The sequence below is a fragment of the Hydractinia symbiolongicarpus genome, chromosome 7, assembly GCF_029227915.1.
Source record: "Hydractinia symbiolongicarpus strain clone_291-10 chromosome 7, HSymV2.1, whole genome shotgun sequence".
Taxonomy (NCBI): domain Eukaryota; kingdom Metazoa; phylum Cnidaria; class Hydrozoa; order Anthoathecata; family Hydractiniidae; genus Hydractinia; species Hydractinia symbiolongicarpus.
In genome coordinates this window covers 13,714,870-13,741,686 of record NC_079881.1, presented here as the reverse complement: position 1 = coordinate 13,741,686, position 26,817 = coordinate 13,714,870, and the positions used below count along the sequence as shown (strand labels likewise).

Genomic DNA, 26,817 nt, shown 5'->3' with positions numbered 1-26,817 from the left:
GCTTACATAGAAGTAAGATTTTACTGTGGTAAACTGTGGTGGTCAGTACGTGTGCGGAGTAAAATTTTAATAAATCAATTTAAAATGGCAAGAATTTGTTTCAACAATTTTTTTAGTACATCTTTTTCTTTTGAGTTTCTGTGTTTTTAATTTATTGTCTCTCTTTTTTTCATTACTTTATGTTTCGTAACTTCCTTTCCCTCTGTATATTTCTTTCATTTTGAAGATTTTTAGAACACGTTTGTAAAGCGGGTATTTAATTACAAATGCAATACTAAACAAGTAGAAAGTATGCGGCAAGTGATAAGACACCCGCTATGTACACACTTAGCTACTGATGTCTCTCGAGTTGAAATGAATAACTTGACAAAGTTGATCCGTGGGTGGATTTTTAAATAGGAGATCGCGCAGTCACCGCCGAGGAAGACCGAACTCTTTAACAATCGGCTGCCAATGATCATCTCCTTGCTGAAAAAAATGTCTTCAGCAATGTACCATCAAAGCAGGGTCGATTCGAACTACGAAAACACCCTATGAGAAAAAAAAAACGAGATTTGCAAGCAAACTACCCTGGCACAAGAAAAAAACCATCTGGGTACCGGGAAATCTCGGTTTAAGCTACGATTACATGTATACTCTTCAGCGCTGCCCCCGAGATATAGTTTGTCTGATAACTGAGACATATCGGGAGCCATGTTGTATACATCGCAACAGCATGAAATAGATCGATAGATCGGCTGTTCTAATAAGACCTCTTATTAGAACAGCCGATCTATCCCGGCTTCTGAGATATCTCAACAACTGGGAAGAATACGGATCATATAATCAGCTTCTAAGAAGCGCAGGAAACTAGAATGATTATAAAAAAATACTTTTAAAATTTCCGACCATGTTTTTTGTAAAACTGCAGATTAGAGGATCCTGGTCAAATTGTGCTGTAATAATATTTATTAGCTTTTCAGCTTGAAAGGTTTTTTACATACTATGCTGGGGTGTTTTAACAAACAAGAGTAGTTGCGAACGACCTACAATAAACAATAATAATAAAAAAAAATTTATTCAAAAATATAATACATCAAAGACGTTTTAAAAGTAAAGTAATTAAGTAATTTAATAAGTAATTTAAACAATATTGTTATATAGATACGATTAGTGTTTATTTTCCCTTGATGGAGCCGAAAAATGCGTATCTCAAATGTTAATTGACAAGTTCAACGTTGCGACGTCAAAAATAATAATTTAACGTAAGTATCTAATATTAAAATTATGAAGCGATTATAATGTACTTAAAATTTTGAGGCCAAATAACCCAGAACCGAGTTGGTGACGTCAGTGATTTTTCACTGCCTAGGTACCGCATGGGACCAATTTTGGTAAGTTTTCCAAACCTCCCCTAATCCGTTTCTGAATAGACAGGTTGATGACGTCATCAAAACCCCTTTGAACCACAATATTTCTGCAACCACTTGTCAAAAGTGCATGTTCTTGTACATTTTTTTAATCAGCTTTAAATATTTATCCTTAGGCATTCGTTAAAAGCATATTAATGATTCTATACGTTATTGTGATCAGCGTTTCATATTCTACAATAAGTAAACAAATTTTCTGAAAATTTTTTTTGCGTGTATTGAAGGTTTCTTGCAGACGTCATCAAAACTTAAATGATGGTTTACTTTTTCATATTTCCTACTGAATTTAATTTTTCCACGGGCCTTATCGACTAGTTTGTTTATATTGAAGGCATCAACTGTGTCAGCTCTTCATACTTTGCCCTCTACAAAATCTATTTTTATCTCATAGAAATATTAAACACATAAATATTAGTAAGTTTGTGTAACCATAGTTTTGAAGTGCCATCTATGACAGAAAGGTTTATAAAGAGAATTATAATTTGAGATATAAATTAACTGATTGGCAATTAGAACGGCCCTCAAGCAAAAATTTATTGCGGAATGTATTATGTTCGAATTTATACCGTTATGTTAGACACGTGTTTTTGTTAAACATGAAAACTTATATACGACGACATATAGTCATTAGTTTATATTTCTGTTTGCTCCGCATTTTATATTTACGGATTAAATCATTTCCAAAAAGCCGGTTTCCCCTTCCATAGAACTATAAACCCTGAAAAACGTCAGCAAAAACCATTATCCGTATTCAGACAAAAAAAAACATGTGAAAAGTTTTATTAACTAAGGACTGCTGAAAATCGATAATTTTCCTAAAAACGTGAAAAGTATTCAATGAAAGTATAGTACATGTGAGTAGTACAGTAAGCAGTTCTTTTGAATAGGAAATATGTACTTAATGCGCCTTCGTTTTTTGCTAGAAAATGCATTGAGTTAAAAAAATGGACACTACTCTTTAACGGGATTTTCTCAAAACCATATGAAATTACATTCATATAGTTACTGCACGACCGTGGCGCGAGGCAAATTAAATTAAAACGTTGCATCTTCTTTTAACGTTAGGACACGAATATAAAGAAATTGGAATTTTCAGGCTTTTCGGTTCACCAGGTTTTCCTGCATTATCTGTCTGAGCGACGGGGTATAACAGTTGCGAAACTGTTAAAACAAACCCATCCGCGTCTTCTTCATGACTTACCATGAGATAAGAAGAAAGAAAGAATACGGTTTGTACTCGCTGTGGGACCTGTTGTGAGAATTTGAAGCGAAATATTGGCCTGGACTGTAGCGACAGTGTCCCAAAGTAAGAAATCCACACTTATTCAAACTGTTTATTTATCTCTGTGAACTTCAAATTCAACTTAAAATAATTTTCAAACTCTTGGTTACCTCTAATAACTTATAACGCCCACTAAAACATAAAAAACTAAGTAAACGCCCAACTTCTAATAAATTCTTTTACAGTCAGAAAGGGGAAGTTTATTATAGACTTTTTTCGCTCAAGAAATTACAAGGACACAACAATGTTCTTTTATAAATTTAAAGGAAACGTTTTATATTGAACCTTCGTTCTTCTTGAGTATTGTTTCGTCTACAATTTCTGCTGTCTTTTTGCACAAGTGTGTATTTACAGGGACAACGATTCCCGCATATTTAGGAATTTACAATAATCGAACTAAATTTATATTCTTTATTAAGATTCGAATAACAGTAGCTCAATATTCACTTTCTAGCGTTTGCGCTTAAATCGCACTAATAGTAACGCACTTTTTATATAGCAACCTTTATTTTATTCCTGCGTATTTATATTTCATATTTCCGTATTTGTCGACTTAAGGCTTTTCTAATGTAATTATTTTTGTCGACTTTAGGTTTTTCCAATGTAAATTAACTCGCTAGGGCGACAATGGATATCTGCAGATCGCTATGTCTACATTTTTATGCATATTTTTGCAAATGAACATCAAAACACTTTGAAAAGCGATTTAATTAATGAATACGGCGTCTATATACCTTTATAGTGTTCTGCAGTGTTGTTTCAAGCACTACTAAAATTGTCGACTTAAAGACTATAAAAAAATATGTCATTTACATTATTTTTACTTTATACTTCATTCAAGTCTTTCATTTGCTTACGTTTTTTCTTTAGTGATCGATATGCATTTATTGCTTTTTGCCGCTTAGCATCGAAATCCATACGTTCCTTTTTGCTGATATATCTCTTCTTCCTATCATCTACAGATTGAATCTCGTTTTCTTTCTTCTCAAGCAGTGGTATTAGCTGTAGATTACGAGACATCTATATATAAGTGGGTATGTTATGCAGAATCAACATGGAACTAAGTTTAGAATTAGAAACAATGATTTTAGGGAATCAGGTATGGGGTCTTAGAAAAAAAACGAATTATTAACGAATTATTACAGCTTAATATCCATGGAAAACCAACACAAACAACATGTCGACTAACCTTTTCTTTTACAGGGGCTTTTCTTGGAACAGGTAAACTGCAAGGTGGCTGCTGTACAATTTGACCGAACAAAACTTTATCTAAGTAAGAAAAGAGAAGATGTGACAAAACAGCTTTCTCTTTTTAAAAATAATCTGGATTTCTATTAGAGGCAGGGGTAATTTTCTTTGTTGAGGGGATTGAATCATATTGATATCAAAATTTCTGAGTTAAGAATATTTGGTATATGTATCAATATTTTCTATAACAACTAGACAAATTGGGTGGAAAATAAAGAACTAACAAGAGAAACTTTCTATAGTATACAACATAATTATTTAATCTATTAATTCAACATCATCTACAGTTAAAAATCATCAAAGCAATTTAGGGCCTCTTTAAAAGTTTAGTCCACATTTTATAATTTTAAAATTCTAAATACTTTATTACACGAAATTAACGCTGTGTGTTTATTAAGGCGGTTAAAAGTAACAGGTCATTAATTAACGCGGTTGCTTGAGAAGACCTAGTTTAAGTGTGTGGAAATTAACGCGGTTAGAGACAATTTTTGACAATTTTCATGTGACTAAACATTTTTTATTCAACAACAATTCAATGCAAAAGTTAGTAGAAATGTCTACTCCATAGCATCGAATGGGTTCAAATGAATATAATTTGTACCCATTTTCAGAGTATCTTCAACGGCGGCGGTAATACCAGCACTTTGCCAGCCCTTTTATATAATACTAACTTTTTTCCTTGATTGGAGGAACTCGTACGCCTCGACCATCACTTTGGCATGATACGGTTTCAACGTAGACAAATTTAAATCTACTTTGATTGAAGTTATGGCAGATACACATTTTGAATTTTTCACTGTACTTAGAGGTTTTCATGTTTACTGCAACACTGTTAATTGGGAGCCGCATGTTGGGCAAAAAATATGTTTTAAGCGTGAACACAATAACAAGTACGATAAGTTTGCGGTGGCTGGACAAGCGCTCTTGAGAGGTCGATTAGGAGAAATAATTGTTAGACATATTCCTAGAGAACTTTCCCGTTATACTTGGTATGTTATGACAGGAGGAGCGAAATTCAAAGCTTTTGTTAATGATGCAAAACAGAGGCCACCCCCTTACTTCAGGGTGGGCTTGAAATACAAATCAAAATGGAAGTAAGCTGGCTGAACAAACAAAAACTTTCGATCTACACAGCAAAAGTTGCAGAAGTTCAATATCCGATGTATTTGGAGTATGTCGACAGCTCCAAAGCTATCTTGGAAGAACTTGTTGGCCATGAAATCGAAGATTCAGATAACGATGAGAAAGTGGAAAGTGACAATGAAGAAGAAAGTAATTGCGAAGAAGCTGCTGAAAACTGTAGTGACGATGAATGTATGATTACTCATTAGTTATAATTAGTATTTCTTTTCGTTGAAAATTTATTAAAATCTAGTATCCGTCTTGTTCTTTTCAGGATAACAAACTCTGCGAGAAATAGCCTTGAAGTTTAATCGATGCGCCAAAATAAATTTTAATTGAGGACAAAAAATGCATATATATATATGATGTATATGATAATGTATGTATACACTAGGCAGTTTTGAATTTTTTCGTTTTTTTTTAGATCTTAAATTAAGGGTGGTTTAATTAACACGGACCAAAAATTAAGGGCGGTTTAATTAACACGGACCAGAAATTAAGGGCGGTTTTTATTAACACAGTTGTAAATATGTGTAGCTAGCTATAGCTAAGGTAAGTGTGATATAATTTTCCTCTCAGGTTTTAACTTTCAACCAAACTAAACCTCAGCCTCACCTCAGCCTCTTCCTTTCATCGTCACTCTAACTAGCCATAGCAAAAAAGCGAAAATTTAAACATGACTTGTTTTACTTATTACTAATAAATGCTAATTTAATCCTAAATGTAGCTGTAGGGTAGCTAAGCTCTCTTGTTGGAGAGCAACATCAAACAACTTCGAGGTTGTTCTGTTTTTGTAAACATTTGATTGTGTACGAGTACAAATTTTATGTGTAGCATCCTGGCACGTACAGCGCATGTTAATGCAATTAAAGTAGTTTGAATTCTAAAAGTCTCTTTTTACCCACTAAACAAGAAAATCGTGTTTTGCTTTTGAAATTATTTGTCTTCAATGTTATGTATTATTATCAAAAATACAATTGTGTGCAAAATTTATTATTTATATACTTTTTTCCCTCTATTTAATCCCTCCTTCTATAGAGCCCCCATTAACATCCAATACTTGTAATCCCCATCCCCTCGGGCAAAAAAGGCGGATCATTGAATCATTTGTCATTGAAATATGTTTTACCTCCGAAAGACGAAAAATCAGTGTGCAAGTCGTCGATTTTTTTGTTTTTCTTCTTCAAATCTCTAGCCTTCAGATGTCTAAAAAAATTAATTTTTATTCTGTAAAAAAAAAATAACAGTAACAGCGAAAACGCGTCAGATTTAGAAATCCAAAAGCATTCCATACTCCTTTCTTTTTTTCCGTATTGTTTTGGTTTTCACTATTGCTTTGTCGAAAGCTTCCTGAACACTTCGATCTAGCCGTTGTAAAAAGGCTTTATTGGTTTCACTGCCACGTTTTTGAAATTCTGTTTTTTTGGTTTGTTTGTCGTTTTTTATTGCCGTTTGTCTATGACCTAAAAATTAAAATAGTAAACATAAAAATAAATAAAAATAAAGCAGTTTAACCGCTAAAAAACTACGCACCTTTATTTGTGGATTTTTTGATAGAACCACGTTTAATTTTTTGCTGAAAGTGCAGGTAACTTTTATTTTTAACAAAATAATCATTTATTACTTCTTTCTGTTTTGGAGGTTGATTATACCTATAAAATGGATCAAATAATTTTTTAGGATCTAGAAAAATCCCTCAAAAAATATTGCTTCATAAATACGAAGTTTTCTTAACAATTATTTAGCTAATAGAAAGATTGAGTTATTTATAGTTTTATGTGTATTCACTATTTCCCTTTTTGTGCGCGTACAATGAGCGTAACTATTGCAATTGACAAAAACGCATCATACGATCAAACGACTCAATGCAAATGGAATTTAATGTTCTATTGCTTTAGCTTTAAATTTTTTACTTTTAAATGATAAAAAAAACAAAGAAACAAACAAACAACAATTACAAATAAAATTGACAAAAAATTGTCAAAAGAAAATTGTAGCGACGGAAATATAGTGTATATCAACAGCTGAAAGATAGGTGAAAAATAAATGAATACTCAGACAAGGAACAATAAAATACTTATTAGCTATTGTTAAGGACAAGTTGAAATGTTATTATAAACATATTTTTCGGGAAAATTAATTACCAAAACAGTAAACACAAATCAAAATCAAACAACGGTATTTACATATCTTCGTTTCCAGTTTTCTTTTTAACACTAAAGGGATCACAAGCTTTATAACGTCGTTGTCTTCTGATGCGTCCCATAGCAGCGCCGTTGTATTGTTGATATAACAAACTTAACCAACCAAATAAATTCTAAGTTTTTGAGTTTTCAAAAATGTCTTTTTAAAATTAAACAGAATAATACAAAACAGTAATAAATTGAACCATTATAAGCCAAACAATTTTTGTAGTCACATCATGCTGCATTTGTAGTAGGTGCCTACAGCAGGTAGGCACCTAATACAAATGCAGCGTGATGTGATGTCAATGCATTTCCAACCTACAGATTTCCAAAACGCTAATGTTAGTGAATTCTAATAGTCTAACTGAAGCAAATAAATTGTTTTGGAAGAGATTTTTGCGGAATTCACATAGGAGATTGGATGCGTGCAAATATTTATTCGGAGGGGCAATTTTTGATTAAAACGCTTTTTAAGCAAGCTGCAGCAGTTCTTTTTGCAATCAGAATTTTAAAAATAAAATAAAATGCGGAGTTGTTTCCTTTTGGAACACTTTTTAAATATAAGAAAATGACTGTAAAAAAAGTGTTTTTTAAACAAAGTATATCGCAATATGGAATGAAAATCTAGTATCAAGTGAAACACATTCTTTCAACATTAACGTTTACAGGGTTGGTGCTCACATTTCCCATTAAAACTCCAGACTTTTTTCCATTAAGAGTCCAATTGTGAATATGTTTTAAAAAACATCTAGGTTCCTAGTACGAGAAAAATGATTCAAGTATTAAAATAGGACAAAATGTAAACAATATTTATGAAAAACTCAAAAAATTGGTAGTTTTTCTTTCAATTAGAGTAAAGGGTCAAATAATTTAAATTTTGCGTCGACTTGGCTACATTTTGGCAAAAAAAGCGGAACTTAAAAAAATTCTTCCACGCCAAAATTTCTTCCTTTTAAGTATTGAAAAGTCATAAATAAAATTCGAAAATGCACAAAAATATCCAAACAAATATTTTGGTTTTCAATTCAGCCCCAATTTACGTATTTCTTTAAGAAAGCAACTGAATTTTGTAAAATCAACCACAAAGTTGCAGCATGCTATTCATCTTCCAGAAGATTGCACCACTTTGCTGTTACTGCTTTTTAGAAAAAATATCTTTATTCAAATAAAGAACTCTCTTGCAGGCTTCTTGAATTATCTAGGTTTTCTCAGATGTAAGGAAATTTTGTTCTTGATAAAACAACGTGTCACCATTAAAAAAGACATTTTTGCTTTAAAAAAATTTGTTCTATATTACAGATTTCTACCTAGTGTTTTAATTTTCCGGTGTCGTGGTCCTCGCGACCATGAGACCATTGAGTGAATTTTTAATTGTTTTAACAAGCTTTCGGGGCCTTCTTTGTATATGTTGCTACATTGTTTTTTGTTTTTCATATCAGTGTTACAAAATACAAAGCAATTATACAAATATTGAACAAATCTCAAATTTAAGCTAACTTTTACTCATTTCAGCAGTTTGATGTCATAAACAAGAAGAAGCCCAGGGGCTTGAAGATTTCCGCCATTGGCCTGAAAGATTTTAAAATTTGAAGTAGAGCTTGAAAACGGAGAATTATGGGGTAAACAAATCATTGAGTATTCTTCATTATTAATGTAACTAACCTGCAATGTTAAAATACAACTCAATAAATAAAAATTAAAAATTTTACATAGCTATATGAAGTATTCTAAAATAACAGTTAAAACTTTAACTGGATATTTTTAAAACTGATCAGGAAAATTCTTGAAATTCCAGGGTACAAATCTTATGTATAAACTTAACGATTCGAATATAATAACTTCTGAACGAGCTCAATTTGAATGATGAAGTAGTTCATTGTTAATTAATTCAGCAATAAATGCATATTAGCATTATAAATATTTCAGTATTTAGGGCTTCAAAATTTACTCTCTTGTTGAAAATCTTTTGAAAATTGTGATGGTGCATGGCTTGATAACACTGATCTGAAAAAAGTACGTTTGGGAAACAAGAACACATACCATAAACTGCATTAAAACCAGGTTGTTTAATTATTGTCTCCTTAACCTCTCTTTACTTCTTTGATTTGAAAAGGGAATTGATTAAAAGGATACAAATCAATGCCATGTGATGCACAAGGTATATTTTATAAATAAATAAGTAAATAAAGTTATACAAACTGGCTTTTGATATTTTTGTTAAACAAGTTCAGGATTTATTTTGTTGAAATCAATTGGTTGAGTTAACAAATTGTTTATTATCGTTTTTTGATTCAAACTTGAATTTTTATCGGGGAGTCGGATTAGTTGCAATTTTTCATTTTGAGGAAACTGATTGGTCATTGTTTTGTTTGACAAATCCAAAAAGTTAAACATATCTAACTTCTGAAATTTCAAATTGAAATCTACAAGTTGAAATAAAAAAGGGTAAACACACAACTAATAAATTTGCAGATTTGATAAATCGATGGTCGTTTTCGTGAGATTTCTAAAAATCAAGTCTTAGGAAGTAATCTTAGAAAAATATTTTGTGTTACTTTGGGTGAGTTCAAAAAAGGTTTTTAAGCAAATTAGGCACTCAAGGAGAACTGATAATTAAAACTCTGGCATTTTGTGGGAAGAACGGGATTCAATCCCCCTTGGTGCAATTTCTCACACATGGAGAATGCGCACTGTGTTGGCTGCTATAGGGAGTTGTCTGGTAGAGCGCGAACCCTAATTGGGTCTGCGTAGTTCAAAATGAGCATTAAATAATCTAGGACTCCCGATCTAAGCCATGGCCCCTCCTAGAAATAATAGACAGGGTATATCCCTCGATAATTGTCAGGCTAGCCATATAAAATATACAGATCATCTATTTATATACGCAAAATAATTATATATAAAGTGCGTACAGTATAATTAGCCGCTCATAGAACTACTTATATGATAGATATTTTTTTTACTTAAATTTCCACAATTTTCTTCGTTATCAATCTTCCCATAGCCATCTATATTTATACAGATCGACATAAAGTTGTGCTTCATTTAAAACCTAAAAAGGAACAAGAAACGATTGTGCAAAAAAGTTATTAATTTTACTGTAGCAAGCAGACAACAACACTACTTTGATTTCAAGAAAAAACCTGGAAAAGACACATTTAGCTGACTGTAAAGAACACAAAGAAGATTTTAACAGCTAAATATACTAGTGTAGGGTCTAATAATCCTGCATCACTATATATTCTGTTTACATGCTAATTATCAGTTCACCCTGACTGTTCAGTGCAAGCAACAATAAACTTTTGTCACGCTTCGAAAACTTTATTGCAAAAAAATATAAAAAAATATCCTGTGACGAATATCGTTTTATCTGATCGAAGTGTCGTTGGGAAGTTTTTTTTAGCCCCCTTTTCCCTTAAAGGGGAGGGTTTAAGTGTCCAGCCCTAATGGAAAAACTACGCAAAGCAGGACAAATGTTTTTTGTTGCTGGCTCCTTAAGAAAAAAAGGCATTTTAATTAAGGCACTTTTTTGTGTAGAGTAAGAAAGTAATTTTACGACTATAAGAAGGGGTATTTCAGCACCAATCAAAGGGAGAACAAGTCAGCACCTAAAATTGAGATAGCTAGCTAGCCAGCACACTTTTCTCACTTATATATAAAATAATTCTTACCTGATAAAACAGACGAATTTAAATAATATATACTGTTTAGCTCCCTAGCTAAATCAATAAAGCTACAACGACCAACCAGACCAGCAAGGGGCGAACAACAAAATGTTAGCACTTTTAGTCATGGCCATACACAGAATGTTCTGGCCACTCGAAGAGTACACGAACTCTGTTCAGATTGGTGATTAAATTAATAAAGATTAAAGCCTCTCCATTGCCTTTCAAAAAAAAAAGAAATTTTCCGAGGTTTTAGCCTGGACACAAATTAGCAGCGTTGAGCCTAGCTGCGCTGTCTCTATCTCCTCAGGCGATTTTAAAGATTCCGCCTTCGCTGGCAGAAATAAAAAATGTAGACATTAGCAATTTTATATAGGTGAATATTTATCATAGCACATCCTATTTCATTCTCAACAGAGAATGCTTCACTCCGATCAGACCTCTGATTATGACGGGCGAGTATAATGCGTGTAAGTCATATTGAGAAAGAACTACTTTGTTCATCACTAACATACTGCCAAGCAGTGAGAGGGATTGATGAACTGTTGAGAATGAAACTGTTGAGAATGAAATACGGATGTGCTATGATAAATATTCACCTATATGTATACACACCATCCGGATAAACTATCTGAGTACATCGCTAACATATTGCCGCACGTAGTGTAGTGGGTTCGTCTGCAGCTCCCAGTTCTGGGGACCGCGGATCGAATCCCGCTCACTGCTTGGCAGTATGTTAGTGATGAACAAAGTAGTTCTTCTTCAATATTAGCAATTTTGTTTGGAACAAGTGATTACTTAAGGTCTGTACAACAACTTTAGAAATTTTAAAAAGGAGATTAAGCTTCACCCTCCACCCTCCCTCCCTCCCTCCCCCCCCCAAAAAAAAACAAAAAAAACAACCCCAAATAAAAAAACACTGAGGAGCCCCCCAAATAGCCCGGAAGAATAGGGTTAAGAAAAGAAAGTGTTTGAGGAAGACAGAAAATTTTCCTAGCAAAATGACCAAATTAGAAATGGTTTCCGAGAAAATGGCTGCATGTCATAACAACTAGTCAGAAAATTATACAAAAAATTCGTAGAATTGCATTTTCCGCACTTCAGGTTTTCTAGATTTTCCAGTCTCGGTGCAACCTTGGTTTTACTGATCATCTTTAAGAACTTAAATTATTTTCAGGATTTAATAGTTTTTTCTAAAAAAAAAATTGAGAAACATAGTTGCGAGTAGGGTCTAAAATACAAAAATAAGTTGTGCAAAAATCCCTTCTCCAAAGGAAAATGCTTTAAAATAAAACTAAATAAAGACACACACTGTAAATTGTCTTCTATCAAAGCAAAAACATAAGGGAGTTTCTATTCACTGTTAAACATTACAAGCCATCAATTATATAAATTTATCTGGTCTTCAAATAAAAAGTTGATCAATGTACGGAGCAGCAGATGAATCTCCAGTAACAGCTAACGATGCTTTCCCATTGAGCAAATGCTTTGTTAACTGAATAAATATATCGATATCGTCACAATCAAAGGAGTACTAATTTAGTCAAATAGAGGGGAAAAATTGCACTGTAAAATTTGACGTTTGATACCTTACTAGTTTCTTCAAGTGTTACTTTATCAATATTTGCCAAAGATTCTTTTAACGGAGTATATCTGCCATGGAAAGCAATCTGTAAAAAAAGGGTAAAAAGAATTTTACACAGAAAAAAAAATCAATACCAACTGGTGAGAATAATTTACCTGTTGTACAAGATCATCTAACATATCATCGTTGCTCTCACTTTGCATAGAGGCAGCTGCTTTTGCTTGTGTTCTAATAAAATAATTTTATTGATTAAGGTTTATACATATGACATTGCAGAGTACTAACATAAAAACATAGTCATACTTCGCTCTTTCAAATTCTTTTGCTGTTACATCACCTTTGGCAACTGCAGTTATTTGTCCAACTGCAGCTTTTAGAACCTAAATGAAAGATCCGTACTACCTCAACAAGTCACTAAGAAAGACAACATAAACATCTTCACATTCATACTTACTGGTGTAGCAGCTTGTGGAGTGGTGATGATATTCACACCAAACAAGCCAGCATCTGAGTAACTAATATTTAGCGTGTTTATCTAAACGTAATTTGCAAAAAAAAAAATATTTTTAAACAATTTACTAACATGAAATTTATGCGCGCTCTGTGAGCAAATTGTTTGATAACCTACCTAACCTACTTGCAAAACGCAATAAACACAGACCCTTCATAATATAGTTCTATTTTATAATTTTCGCCAAAGTGCTTCTGAGCCAGATACTATTATTGTTTAACTTTTAACTTTTCGAAACAGTTTAGTTCGACATATCATTATTTTTAGCAGTTTATGTGTTTTAGCTCTTATATTTCATTATGGTGGCGTTTGTTTGTTCCCTTTCATTTCAATGTTTTAAAATGCTATTAAATATAAATACAATACAACAACATTTAATCTTATTTACAGCTGTTACTGTTTCATGAATGTTTTATCAGGCATAATTTTTAGCTAGGAATATTGTAAAACGAAAGTAATTTCTCTAGCGTCATAGTTTTTTGTTTTAAGTTGTATTTTATTAACTAAGGTTACAGAGTTTACTCTAAAGTCTAACTTTAGTCCACACCCCGAAACAACGTTGATAGGATCTCGCAAAACGTTTAATGCTTTAATGAAAAATTGACATACCAAGAGAGGGCCGTCAGTTACTGCTGTCGCTGCCTTATTTATCCTAAATTAAAATGTAAGGAGAAGCATTAAAACTACGGATACAGAGGGGGTGACTTTATTTACAGCGTTTATAATACCTGGATGACGCTTGGTTGCTTCCCCACTTAACATTTGGTCCAGAACCAAGTATTCTCTGTTAAAAACAATTATATGAACCTTATTTCATAGAAAAACAAAAAAACGCTCCATAGAGTTTTCCCTTACCTGCAAAACAGCTAACACTGGAAGATTTGCGTGAAACAAACTGTATAAAAACAAAATTTTGATAAAACTATCATATCAACAAATTCAACACAGTAGTGCCAGTAAAGAATTTACCCTGCCCCTTCAGTAACGAGTGAAACATAGGTGAGGTCAACCCCAGTGTTACGATGGATTTCTCCGCCAAAATATTTTTGTGTTGTGTTATGTAAGATCTGACCTCGAGGAAGATTTCCAAACAATTCTTTCACGTATCTTAAAAGTTCGTCGTGGTCAACATCTAAGTCAAAAAAAAAAAAAAAGAATCAGCAACATAATTAAAGAAAATAGAATCAGCAACATAATTAAAGAAAATAGAATCAGCAACATAATTAAAGAAAATAGAATCAGCAACATAATTAAAGAAAATAGAATCAGCAACATAATTAAAGAAAATAGAATCAGCAACATAATTAAAGAAAAAAGAATCAGCTACATAATTAAAGAAAAAAGAATCAGCTACATAATTAAAGAAAAAAGAATCAGCAACATAATTAAAGAAAATATAATCAGTAATTTAATTAAAGAAAAAAGAATCAGTAACTTAATTAAAGAAAAAAGAATCAGTAACTTAATTAAAGAAAAATTAATGAAAAAGGTTTACAATACAGCAAGCTGCACTGAAGTTTCTAGTGTACAGGGACGGTGGTTGTCAAAACTGGGGTTAGGCCCCAAAAGAAGGTGCTGAATCGCTTTCTCGCTTCTTACAAGCATGAGTACTGTCCAACTTGGACAACTATTCTTTAAGAAAATCTTAAAGAGAAAAAACAATCCTTCTAACACAAACAATACGACACAAGACAGAGATAACATATGTAGAATTTCTTCACTTCTACAACAGTTGCACAACAATTACGCGTTTAAAGGAAACAGATGTAGAATTTCTTCTACTTCTACAACAGTTGCACAACAATTACGCGTTTAAAGGAAACAGATGTAGAATTTCTTCTACTTCTACAACAGTTGCACAACAATTACGCGTTTAAAGGAAACAGATGTAGAATTTCTTCACTTCTACAACAGTTGCACAACAATTACGCGTTTAAAGGAAACAGATGTAGAATTTCTTCTACTTCTACAACAGTTGCACAACAATTACGCATTGAATGGAAACACATGTAGAATTTCTTCTGCTTCTACAACAGTTGCACAACAATTTCGCATTGAATGGAAACACATGTAGAATTTCTTCTGCTTCTACAACAGTTGCACAACAATTTCGCATTTAATGGAAACACGTGTAGAATTTTCCTTTGCCTCTACAGCAGCAGGGTGACCGCTAATAAAATGAGAACAAAAGTAAGGATATTAAGGAGATTTAAGGAGACAAATTGACATTTTTTAAGGATATTTTGCTGTGAACGAGAATAAAAAAATAAAAAAATAAGGATAATTACGGAGAAAAATCATTTTAGTTCTCATCTTTAATGTTACATACTATGTTCTATGATAAGAAAGTTATACATATTATACAAATATACATGCCCTGAAAGATAGAAAATATAGGATTTCAGATAAGAGAGAAATATGTCTTATTTTACTGGTGATGAACAATGCATGAACACGTTTCCAAAAAAGTTACGATCAGAAAAAATAAGAAAAAAGGAAAAATTAAGGAGGATAGGTAAAATTTCCAATTTTTTAAGTATATTTAAGTACTTTTAAGGAGATTTTCTTTTTCTACGGTTATTTAAGGAATTTAAGGAGGAGTGGCCACCCTGAGCAGTTGCACAACAATTACTGACTTTAATAGAAGTCCACCTTTACTTGTTAGAATTTTGAAATTTGAGAATGCTTGGAGAGTTCATAACTCACTTAGTTATCTTTGAAAATTTCATGTAAAACTTTTTTAGAATCATCATAATCATCTTTTAGAGAATATCCAAGATTTGAGTTGAAAAAGGTTATTATTTTTTTTTTTTTTTTTTTTTTTTGCCTTTTCTAATTGATTCCGATTTCGATAAAATAAAATAAAAATAACAATAATAATAATAATAAACATATTTTTGAATTTTCTCTTTAACAGGACATTTGAAGACAAAAAATCATCCATTGTTCGAAAGCAACTTTGCTTTACTGAACCACACGTCGCGTTTTTTCACGGCACCTTAATGAACTTGAATAGGGTAAATTAGAAAACGATGAAAAAACAAACAAACAAAAAAATCCTCACTAAGTACTCTAAGCTACCTGTTCCTACAATAGTTAGACGTTCGCCCACATGCATTTGTTGGACATACTCTTCAAGCTAAAAGAGATATCAAGTTAGCTTTTGGTAACATTTGCTATTCATAATCACAGAATGTTTATACCTGTTACAAAACTTCAAGTAATAAATGAAGTCACACTACGCACCTGTTCTGGGGAGTAGCAACCAAGTCGGAAATTTTCACAATATAAGGAATTACCAAGACCAGATCTAAATCCATGGCGAATGTGATGAGTGATAACAAATAAAAAGAACAAAAACACTGAAAAAGTTACATATTACAAATTTACCTAAAGGCAGCTTGATGAAGCAACTCCAAATTTACTAAAAATATGTTTAGACAATTTTACATTACGCAAAATGATTCAACAAAAAATAAAGAACTAAGAATATCCACCTGCATTTGGGTCAGTGTAAACAATTGCGTTTTCAAATTGACAACCTTCAATGACATCTGAGAGCTAAAAATTAGTTTACTTTCCAGAAAATTAATTCTACTTGTATTGCTTTCACATTATAGTTTGATTGACATGTAACAAAAGAATGGTCAACATTTTATAGGGGGGAAGTCATATCCTGACCAGCTTTTGAATGTACACAATACAGCGTTATCTAAATTTAGAAAAAGACAAATTGTTTTTTCCTGAAAGTCAAAATACGGGTAAAAATGCAATGTGTTATGTTAAAAAGTACGAAATAGTGGTGTTTAATTTATTTCATTATTTTATAGTCGAGTACAGAGCATAAAAAAGCATAAAAGCCAATTAAAACGACTAATTGCACACTTAAAAACAATATCAAAACAAAATTGCAGAAGCTTTTTACACAACAGGTATTCTACATAATGCGTGGTGTTTAAGTTATATTAATGCAAGAAACTTTTTCTAACTTAACTTTTGGATATTTTCCTCATGTGGCAACATATGATATAATTTGTAAGGTATATGACGTTGTGATAATGACCTTGTTAGATGAAAACGAGTATATATCGAAAACGAGTCATCAGATAAGACCTTCTGGAAATGTGAAATATATGAATGGCGATAAAGTCTATTATCGGAGAAAAGACAACATTGGCATGGAGAAGAGAAAAGACAACATTGGCATGGCTCAGGTACAGTTATAGGTTTTGAAAGTCAGCAAGTTTTGGTAAAACATGGAAGTCGATACATTCGTGTGCATCCATGTAATTTAATGCATGAGAAAGGTCAAGAGAGAATAGCTTCTGATGACACACCAAAACCTCAAACAAACACAGAACAGTTTGTGGAACATCTTGCACTAGAAGATGATGTATACAGTGAAGATGATGAAGATGATGTAGATGCTGTTACACTACAAGAGGACAATGTATACTTTGAAGATACTGAAAATACTATTGAAGAAGAAGAAATGGAGAGAAATGGTGATGACTTTGATTGTATACATCCTATCGTAAGCAAATTAGAAAATGTGGAACACAATAAAGATGTAAGCGAACAGCGGAATGTCAATGGTAAAAATAAAAATGATGCTGAAAATGATGTTAAGTTAAAACCAAAGATGAAAATACGCATGGCAACAAATGAAAAGTTGCAATTAAAAGAAGTTGAAGTCATTTCGAGAGCTGGAAAAGTTGGGAAGGCTCAGGGAGAAAAATATAAAGATTTTTGAAATGTTTGCCATAAAGATGTCCCTACCGAATGTACTGATATGAAAAAGGGAACATCAAAAATGACATCAGAGAGACTGAATTAATTAAGCAAGAAAAAAACGAATTAGCTGGAAAATTTCATCAAAAACGATGTTTATGAAGAGGTTCCAGTGTCTAAGCAATCATTGATATCGACAAGATGGGTGATTACCAAGAAATGTGACCAGTCTGGTTTCGTCAAATTTAAAGCAAGGTTAGTAGCAAGAGGATTTTAAAATAAAGCAGATGTACAAACAGATTCTTCGACCTGCTGTAAAGAGTCACTTAGGATTATGTTTGCTATTATGTCTGTCATGAATTGGACATGCCATTCCATCAACATTAAAGCAGCGTTTCTTCAAGGAAAGTCTATTGACAGAGAATTATATATACGTCCACCCAAGGAAGCCTACAAAGAGGGAACAGTATGGAAATTAAAGACCTGTGTTTATGGATTAAACGATGCTTCAAGGACTTGGTATCTTAAGATTATGAAGAACTTACCAAATTGAATGTTGTATGTAAATATGACCATGGTTTGTTTTATTGGCACCACAATGGTAAACTAGCACGTATTATTTCTACACATGTTGATGATTTTTGTTGGGGAGGGAGCGAATATTTTGAGAGAGAGGTTATTGAAGAGATAAGAAAATGCTTTCAAGTTGGTGTAGAAAAATCAGTTGCGTTCAAATACCTTGGTATAAACCTCAGTTGTAAACCTACCTAAAAAGAGATTATTGTCCAAATCAGACGGTTTAAGTGATGAGGAAAAGACAAAGATGAGGCAATTAATTGGTCAATTAAATTGGGTAGCTACTCAGACAAGACCAGACATATTGTTTTGTCAGCTGATGGGAGTTGTAAGCAAAGCTACTGTTGGTGACCTGACATATTTAAACAAAGTTGTTTGTAAGGTGAAGAAAAATGATGTTGCACTCCACGTTCCAAGTGTAGGCAATATTGAAGAATCCAAACTTATTTGTTATAGTGATGCTTCGTATAGGAATTTGAGTGATGGAGGTTCAAAAGGAGGTTATGTTATCTTCCTAAGTAACAAGATAAGTCAATTACCATCCCCTTAGATTGGTAGTCAAAAAGAGTCACACGAGTTGTACACTATCAGCAGAAACGTTAGCTCTCATAGAAGCTGCAGAATTGTCATAGTATTATTCGAGATGTTGTCTTTGATGGAAAAGGACTCCAGATTGCGATGGAATGTTATACGGATTCTTTGGTTGTCTTTCTTACTGGAATGTTAATCTTACTCTTTACTGGAATGCATCAACCAAAGTCTTTGGTTGATGCATTCCAGTAAAGGTATTTTGGACAGAAGATTAAGAGTCGATATTGCCATCTTGAAAGAAATGATAGAAAAGAAAGAAATTTCAAAACTTAGTTGGATAACAACAAAAAACAAAATGGCAGATCCACTGACAAAGAATGGAGCTTCGTCAAGTCGACTTTTGTAAGCAATTGCAGAGGCTCGGCTGTAAGCTAAGAAAGTGAAAAGTTTATAATTAGTGTACATATGATTGAGTTGATTTACAGAAAATGAAAAAGACTAATAAAAATGAGAAGACAGATTCTCACCAACATTCAGTAATTGAAGAAAGAGAAGGGAGATTGTTGATATTAATATGTTGTCTCCATAATATAGACTATAAACAGTTGTGTTGTTGTGTTCCTGCTGGTTGTGTTTGTGATACCGCAGAGTAATCAAGTGACACAATCAAAGTAAGTCATTGTTATTTAACACCTAGGACTAAAATATATGCTGTCACATTTCTTATTTGTGTCTTCTGAAGTTATTTCCCCCAGAACTCAAAAATGAGATATTAAGGAGAAAAAAAATTCTGAACATAAAGTCCAACAACGCAAAAAAAGATTGATAGCATAATTTAGGACAACTCAGTTCCAATACTTTAGTCACTGGAACTTGCTTTGTCTTTTAGCGCTTTTTTATTGCATTAAAACAAAATAATCACACAGTAAATCACATTCATTTGACTCTTAAATGGACTTTTAAATGGTGTTTTTTATTTTCATGAGGTCTTAGGGATTTTGTGATAACACTCCAAGGCCTTACAGTATCCTAACTTCTTTCTCCAAAAAGTTGGTGTTTTTGTTGCCAAATTAAGTTAAAGTAAAAATAAATATCAAGGAATCACATGATTTTGATTTTTCAACCAATCTGAAAAAATCAGGAAATCGGATTAATCAAATGTCTAAAATTATAAGTTGTGTTGGAATTTTGGGGTTCTAAGGATAATCCTAACAAAAGTTATTATATTTTTCAGATTATAAGGATTTCATAGAGATTTTTAGAGTTAGTTTCGAGTAATAACTGTGCGTGCAAAATTTTTAGGTCCTAAAAGTGCGCAGGTGTCTAACAGATAAATATTTAAACTTATTAAATATCATAACCATTCAGCAGAGCTAAAAAGAGCTAAAAAAACCGTCAGGGGGGGATTCCGAACCCTGACCAAATAGCATTAGGAAGCAGTAAAACTATTTCTTAAATACCTACGTGTCCCAGTAGTGTCAGAATTTTTTCCCAAGCTACAAGTCAGTAATTCAATTTTCACCTACTTGTATGATTTTTATTTAAGCTTTTTGGTAAATACACAAAGCAACTTTAAAAAGGTTATTTCCCCATTCTGCAAGCCAAAATATTAGGAGCAGGCAGATTTGACCCACCCTATAAGAACTCCAAAAAGTATGGCATGGATTAGGGTTAACAGAAAAGGATTCACTTCTTATTTAGGGGGCATCATTTAGTAACGTTATCCCTGACCAATATTTAGATAAGTTCTTAATTTACATTTAGTTATGCTCAGACGAATCTTAAAAAGAATACAATGAATCTTGAGTTCCTCTTAGTTGGCTAGCTATATTTCTTGTCACTTTTAAATATTTACCCTAAGTACCTATGTAAAATATTAAAAACTTGATTTGAACTGCCGTAATATCAATACTTAGGCATAAAAACAAATTTAAACATTGAACACTAAGTCCAGATCAACCATCATGTTTTAGATATTTTAGAAGATTTAAAAGCTTGCCTAATCTTTAATTGAACATTATTTTGACTATGGGAAATAGGGAAGTTTAAGTCCAAGAGAATCGCTAGTTCAGATGTCAGTTTTTGTGTTTGGGATTCACGAGTTTAAACCTGCTCACTTGTCCCCAATATGAAAAATGTAATAGTGCAGGGTGGCTAAAATAAAATAAGAAAAACAGAATTTGCAGCTTCACCACAAAATCTTTAAGAAAGAGCCTACTCTGGCAGTGCTAATATTGTTTATCATATACCAGTACATAAGTTAGAATATAACCAGTAAAATAACGGTAAACATTTTGTAGCTTTACCAGCAACTTTAAATTATCTACTGGTAATCATTACCAGGTATTGCTGGTAGGTCTTTAGTCTTGATACTGAGTTTAACGATAAAAAATACCAGCATTACAGGTTGTTACCATTTTCCCTGAAACCATAACATGACGTCAATAGATTAAAAAAGATTAATGAAGTCATTGCAAGTTTAGGGTCCAATAACCTGAAAATAGGTTAATATCTCTGACATCAACTCCTGCCTGGATAACTAGGAACCATCTGCGACTAAAATTGGGCAAACTTCACAAAGCTGAACCAGCCCCTTTCCTCCCGTTTTAGAGTCATATAGATGATAACGTTATCAAAAATTCAATAACTACAACTTAAGCATGTAACCAATGCATTATTTTGATTGGCGTTTCAAGCTTTACATGTTGAGAAATAAAATTGCTTCATTTTTTCACAAATTAAAAAAGTTATTTAACTCTCACTACATTTAAAAGATGTGATGAATAGATTAGCATTGGTTATACTGTTTACAAAAATTCTGTAATGAGACAGTTGAGATATTTTTATCATTGCTTTTGTCTTGAATTGGTCAGAAGTATCAGCAAATAATTTATAAAAATAATTATTCATCCCAGAAGTATTTGCAAAGTTTAATAGACCTTATTTATGACTGTTTGTATGAGGGTTAAAATCTTGGTTGTAAAAAAGTTGCCCATTTTAAAACACCAGTCCTGCGTATGAGGGTTAAGAAATTTGTAATTTGGAGCCGATAAAAACAATTGAAAATTAGTATTGATACTCTTTTTGGTGTTACATCATAATCAATGACCAAAAGGAACTCTGGACAATTTCTGATGACCGTAAAAAACAAATCACACATCACTTACATCCCATGCATTAAAAATAGGCTGTGTTATGCCAGGTGCCATATTTTCCAGGAGCTCTAACCTGAATAAATAAAGATATTATGAATAAGGTTTAAACATTCAAACAAAATGCGTAATAAACCCACCAACTAAAGAAGTGTTTTTTTCTAATGCTATAAAACATTTCTTAATATAGACAATATCATATTGTCATTTTTTCAAAAACTTACAATTTATGCCTCATGAAAACTGCATTTCTTGAAATTAATTCTCGTGAACTTTTACACCTAATAATAAAAAGAAAGTAAAAACAATCAGGTACATAGAAAACTAAGCAATTTAAAGCAATAATAGCGAAGTGTAAAGCCAGATTTCCACTAAGCCGTAAAGCGAGAACGCTGAAGCGGCAAAATAATTTTGTCACGCATGCTCAGGGACAACAAAATAAGCGTTAGTGCTAGGTTTCGTATAGTGAAAGTCCGGCTTAACGTAAGGTTTTGAGCCCATACTCCAGTGTACCACCAATTTGCTGCAACTCTCGAACAGTGCGAAGATCAGTTCTCTCCTTATTTGTCTGAAAAAAAGAATAAAAACCTTGTTACAAATATTACGAAAAATATTTTAGGTCTTGGATTTGCTAACAGTTTTCAAGATAAATGACCAACATATATAAAGTTGACACATTTTAAGCTTAATTCAGCAGCTGGAATCCTTTACTGTAATTGTATTGATAATTCTTTCGAAAAATGGCAGGTTTTTGCCCATTTTTAAATGCCAAAACAGCATCACCTACAGATTGCTTCACAATCCAGAGGCTGTAAGAGTTCTACAGATATGTAGCGCAGGTAAAGCAGGCTGAAAAGTTTCTGCGATATTTGCAATATAGAACAATTAGCGTGAAGGGCCGCGAAGGGCCAGGAAATCGACAAAAGAGGGAAAAATTATCACAGTTTGAGGTTTCAGATATAATCAAATAACTTAAGATTCTATATCTGAACTGTAATTTTTTCGAGACCCTACAAATTAAAAGTTGTTGATCTTTGTGATGTATATCGGTTGATGTGTATATTCAACTGCTTATTTACAAGTGGTTCGCTGGTTGTTATGCTAAACACTGTTGGTTTGCTACTGGTTCCACGAAATTGTTGTGGTCCCCTGTTTCAGTATGTCTGGAATTTGAAATCTAGCCGCTTTGTACTTAATTTTCAGCATTTTTTAAGGCACAGTTCTTTTAAATAAATAAAGAAGAACTAACGATTGGTAACAAGTTGGGCTTGAAGTGTTCATTGTAGCGTGAATGTGAACTGTGTAAATTTTTTGATATGTGCAATAACGTTGTTTGCTTAGAAATAGGCGAAGCCTCTGAATTCCTTGTAAACTTCATTTTATTTGAAATGCCAATTTAATTGATAAATTGAAAGAAATTTTTCCACCATTAATGCAATAATAATGAATAAAAATGAAAACGTTTTTTATATTTTCCCATCAGACTTTATTTATCGATACACAAAAGTTAGAATTAACAAGCATAATGTAGGCTTGGGACTAAAAAATTGTTCTAATTAGCGAAATGTTCGAATTAGCGAAGTTCGAAATAACCAGCTCAAAATATAAGACTTTAATAAACCAAACTCAAGGGACTTGGCAATTTGTTCGAAATAACGGAAAGTTCGAATTAAGCGGCATTCGAATTAGAGGAAGTCTACCGAGGTTGCAACAATGAAAGTTAATTATCAGTCTTCAGTTAATCACTTAACATTCTTCAGTTAATCACTTAAAAGTGGTCAGTTAATCACTTAACAGTCTTCAGTTAAACACTAAAAATTTTGAATGTATTTAATTTATCGCAAAATTTTTCTTCTATTTGTGAAAATAACAGCTATGGTATGATAAATGAACGTAAAAACAAAGTGAATAAAATTATTAAAGTTTTTTTTAATATTATTAGAAATATATATCCACCAGAAGTTTGAGCGATATAAAAAAGATAGATTTTATTAAATTATTGAACAAACTAAAGAGTGTACATTCACAGCTAATGATGAATTATTTAAGCAGATAGTTTGTGTTGCGATGAGTGGTCCAGTCTCATTCGTGTTATCTGGTTGTTTTATGAATAAACTGAAACAAGATGTTGTTGGTCCTTTAAATATAAAGTTCCAGATAAAATATGTTGATGATACGTACAATAGAAGAAAGAAACATGTTGCTGATATTCTTTATGAAAAATTGAACACATACCATCCAAACATTCGTTTTACCAGAATCCTAAAAATTTCCTGATACAGAGTTATAAAAGATTGGTATCAAAGAACAGTAAGTTCTTTTGTGACTTTTGTTTTACAAGTATACCTATTTATTTCAAACGATACTCAGTGGAAAAGCCTTAATAATAAGGCTTTTCCTCAGAGTAACATGCTATATTTTTGTAGTGTGACCACCCCCCAACAAAAAAACCAACAAAAAAAAGCACTAATTTTTTGAAAATTTTGTAAAAAAAATTAACATTTTACGCATGAAATAACTTTCACGAAAGGCTCAAAACCAGACATTTCACGGGAATTAACTTTCGCCGAAAAATCGCGTACTCACGAAAGTTTCTTCCGCAAAAGTTTCTTCCGCGAAAGTATATTCCTCCTTATCTCCATTTTCTACAGTCACGCTTGCTTTAAGTTTCAATTTCGGTTATTATGCTGCCATTATGCTCATCTTTGAGCATAATGGCATAAAGAGCTAGGGTGTTAAGAGATTCAAGTCGCAACATTTTGAGAACACGTAACCGTCACTATTTGTAAATAAAAAAGACTTCATGTTTGCAATAATGATTTTTACTTATTCCCACATGCAATATTAAGCAGATATTGCAGGACTGTTCGTTAAATATCAAGATTTATCCACTCAAGTTGATCAATATTCCATTTGGCGCAGCCAAGTGGGGATATTGCCTCATCAAGCGTGGATAAATCTGATATTTGACGAACGGGCATGTAATATATCCTGTATTATATACCTAACTTATCTCTTTATCTTAATTATCTCTTTTTTTATCAGACATTTTTTATTTTTTTATTGCATTTTTGCCACATAGAAGGCCCATGAAAGGGAGTAACCATCTCGATTTCATTTTTTTTTTATGGAAATCATTGCATTTTAGGGAAGTTATTGCATTGTAAAATTGAAAATACCAAAACAAGCATGGAATATCGCGTCAGTTATTGCACGGTTGTACGGAACATTTAGATTTATTGTATATAAAAAAGAGTTGACAGGTACACAAAATATTGCACTTCATTATTGGTCTTGACTTATGCACTGAATTCGGATACCCCGTATCAATGTTATTCCTATTTCTTAATGTGGTGTGTAACATAGATTTATATGCAAATGAACAGGCTATGATGTTCTAGGAAAAGCACTAGTGGCTCTAACATCAACACAAAATAATAAGAATAAACGCTGTATGTTTTCTTGAGTAAATGCAGATAAGTAGAAATAAAAAATAAATTCATTAGTTCAAAGCTCAATTCGCCTGTTTCCAGTCTTGTGATATCTACCAACTAAAGCCTCGTAATCCTCTTCTGAAAAGTTTTTGGGCACAACTAATACCAGCCGCATCAGTCAATTGATTGATGTGACAGTCAATCTGTTGTTCTGTTTCATGTTGATCAGGTTTAAGGCTGAGAAACCATGCTCGACATTGGAGGTCCTAGGAGTGATGGGAAGTGACAACTTGAACATTTTCATAAACTCTGGATTATGTTCGCAATCACAAACCTTCACAGCATAAACTTGATCAGGTTGTATAGGATGCTCATCTTAATACTTGTGGATGTCGTACTTTAATTCCTTCCTTTTTAAAAGCAACAAAATGTCGTCATTATGCACTTTTTCAACTTGCCAACTTGAAATCATTAAAACAATGTTTTAATGACTTTAAGTCAAATCTCGGTAGTCAACCACTACCGAGCCTTGAACAGAGCATCAGTTTTCTTCCCCCCTGAAATGAAGATTGTTAAATGATTCTTACCTTGATGAGTTAACTTAAAGGCTTCACCAGTCTTAAGAATATTGTATTGGTTACTGAAAGATAACAACAGCATTAATACAAATTGCAATATCAACAAAGATCTTCCTCAGTTGATGGAGCTCAAACATTGAAGATATCAAATGCAAGGAAAGTTTGGACATCGATTTTCAATCCAATTCTTCCTCCAGCTCTTTCATTAAGAAATTTTAACTCTTGATTTAAAGTCCCTGATTCTTTCTTCCTCGGTTTCCCCATTTACTAGGAGATTGTTATTGCACAATCTCCTAGCTAATTTCAATCTCTCACATGAGAGTTCGAGGAAAGCTGCAGCATTTAACATGAATAGGGGAATGTTACTTTCCTTGATCCATTACAGAGCTGCTTTCAGGTTTGCCGATGTTGTGCTCACATTGCAATAAATTAAATTTCGGGTCTAAAGGAATTTGGAAAATTTATTGACATGGTTGAGAACATCTGCAAGAAACAGGAGCATCAATATGTTATCTGGCTGCAGCATTTGATGTCACATTCCACGTAGCTTTGGATCATTTTTCACCTACACTGGTTATAATTGGTTCGAATCTTAGGGGGATCCCAAGGTACTTTTACAAGTTGGACTCATCTGAAAGATTTTCTTGAGAAATGCTAATTGGTATATTTATTTAAAACTTCATGTAACTCCAGATATAGCTTTTTAAATATTTATTTTTCTTGTCGCTCAACCGCCATCTTGGTTATCTTCAACCTTCTTCTTTATTAAAAAGTTTCATTCTACATCCAGTCTTTTTTAGTGGCATG

General features: G+C 32.7%; 2 protein-coding genes across 2 annotated transcripts in view; both read right to left on the bottom strand.

The window, feature by feature from the left end:
* Positions 1-2,730: 2,730 nt before the first annotated feature.
* On the bottom strand, positions 2,731-9,545 carry LOC130649037 (coiled-coil domain-containing protein 137-like). The gene is made up of 6 exons (XM_057455232.1): positions 7,248-9,545; positions 6,595-6,713; positions 6,356-6,524; positions 6,191-6,267; positions 3,881-3,960; positions 2,731-3,711 (listed from the first exon to the last, which is right to left on the bottom strand). Exons 1-6 carry the CDS (start codon positions 7,325-7,327, stop codon positions 3,517-3,519), a joined length of 720 nt encoding a protein of 239 aa, XP_057311215.1. The 5' UTR covers positions 7,328-9,545; the 3' UTR covers positions 2,731-3,516.
* Positions 9,546-12,215: 2,670 nt separating this feature from the next.
* The window catches only part of LOC130649036 (cytochrome b-c1 complex subunit 2, mitochondrial-like), a 30,186-nt gene continuing 15,584 nt past the window's right edge, over positions 12,216-26,817 (bottom strand). Inside the window, exons 4-19 of the mRNA XM_057455231.1 lie at positions 22,502-22,566; positions 22,223-22,279; positions 22,014-22,074; positions 16,506-16,569; positions 16,399-16,432; positions 16,255-16,318; positions 16,090-16,147; positions 13,978-14,140; positions 13,864-13,903; positions 13,737-13,792; positions 13,618-13,660; positions 12,952-13,032; positions 12,801-12,877; positions 12,653-12,725; positions 12,502-12,582; positions 12,216-12,407 (exon numbers count right to left, since the gene is read on the bottom strand). Of these exons, the coding sequence (XP_057311214.1) occupies positions 12,318-12,407; positions 12,502-12,582; positions 12,653-12,725; positions 12,801-12,877; positions 12,952-13,032; positions 13,618-13,660; positions 13,737-13,792; positions 13,864-13,903; positions 13,978-14,140; positions 16,090-16,147; positions 16,255-16,318; positions 16,399-16,432; positions 16,506-16,569; positions 22,014-22,074; positions 22,223-22,279; positions 22,502-22,566 (1,107 nt within the window). The 3' untranslated portion in view covers positions 12,216-12,317. The remainder of the gene's footprint in view (positions 12,408-12,501; positions 12,583-12,652; positions 12,726-12,800; positions 12,878-12,951; positions 13,033-13,617; positions 13,661-13,736; positions 13,793-13,863; positions 13,904-13,977; positions 14,141-16,089; positions 16,148-16,254; positions 16,319-16,398; positions 16,433-16,505; positions 16,570-22,013; positions 22,075-22,222; positions 22,280-22,501; positions 22,567-26,817) is intronic.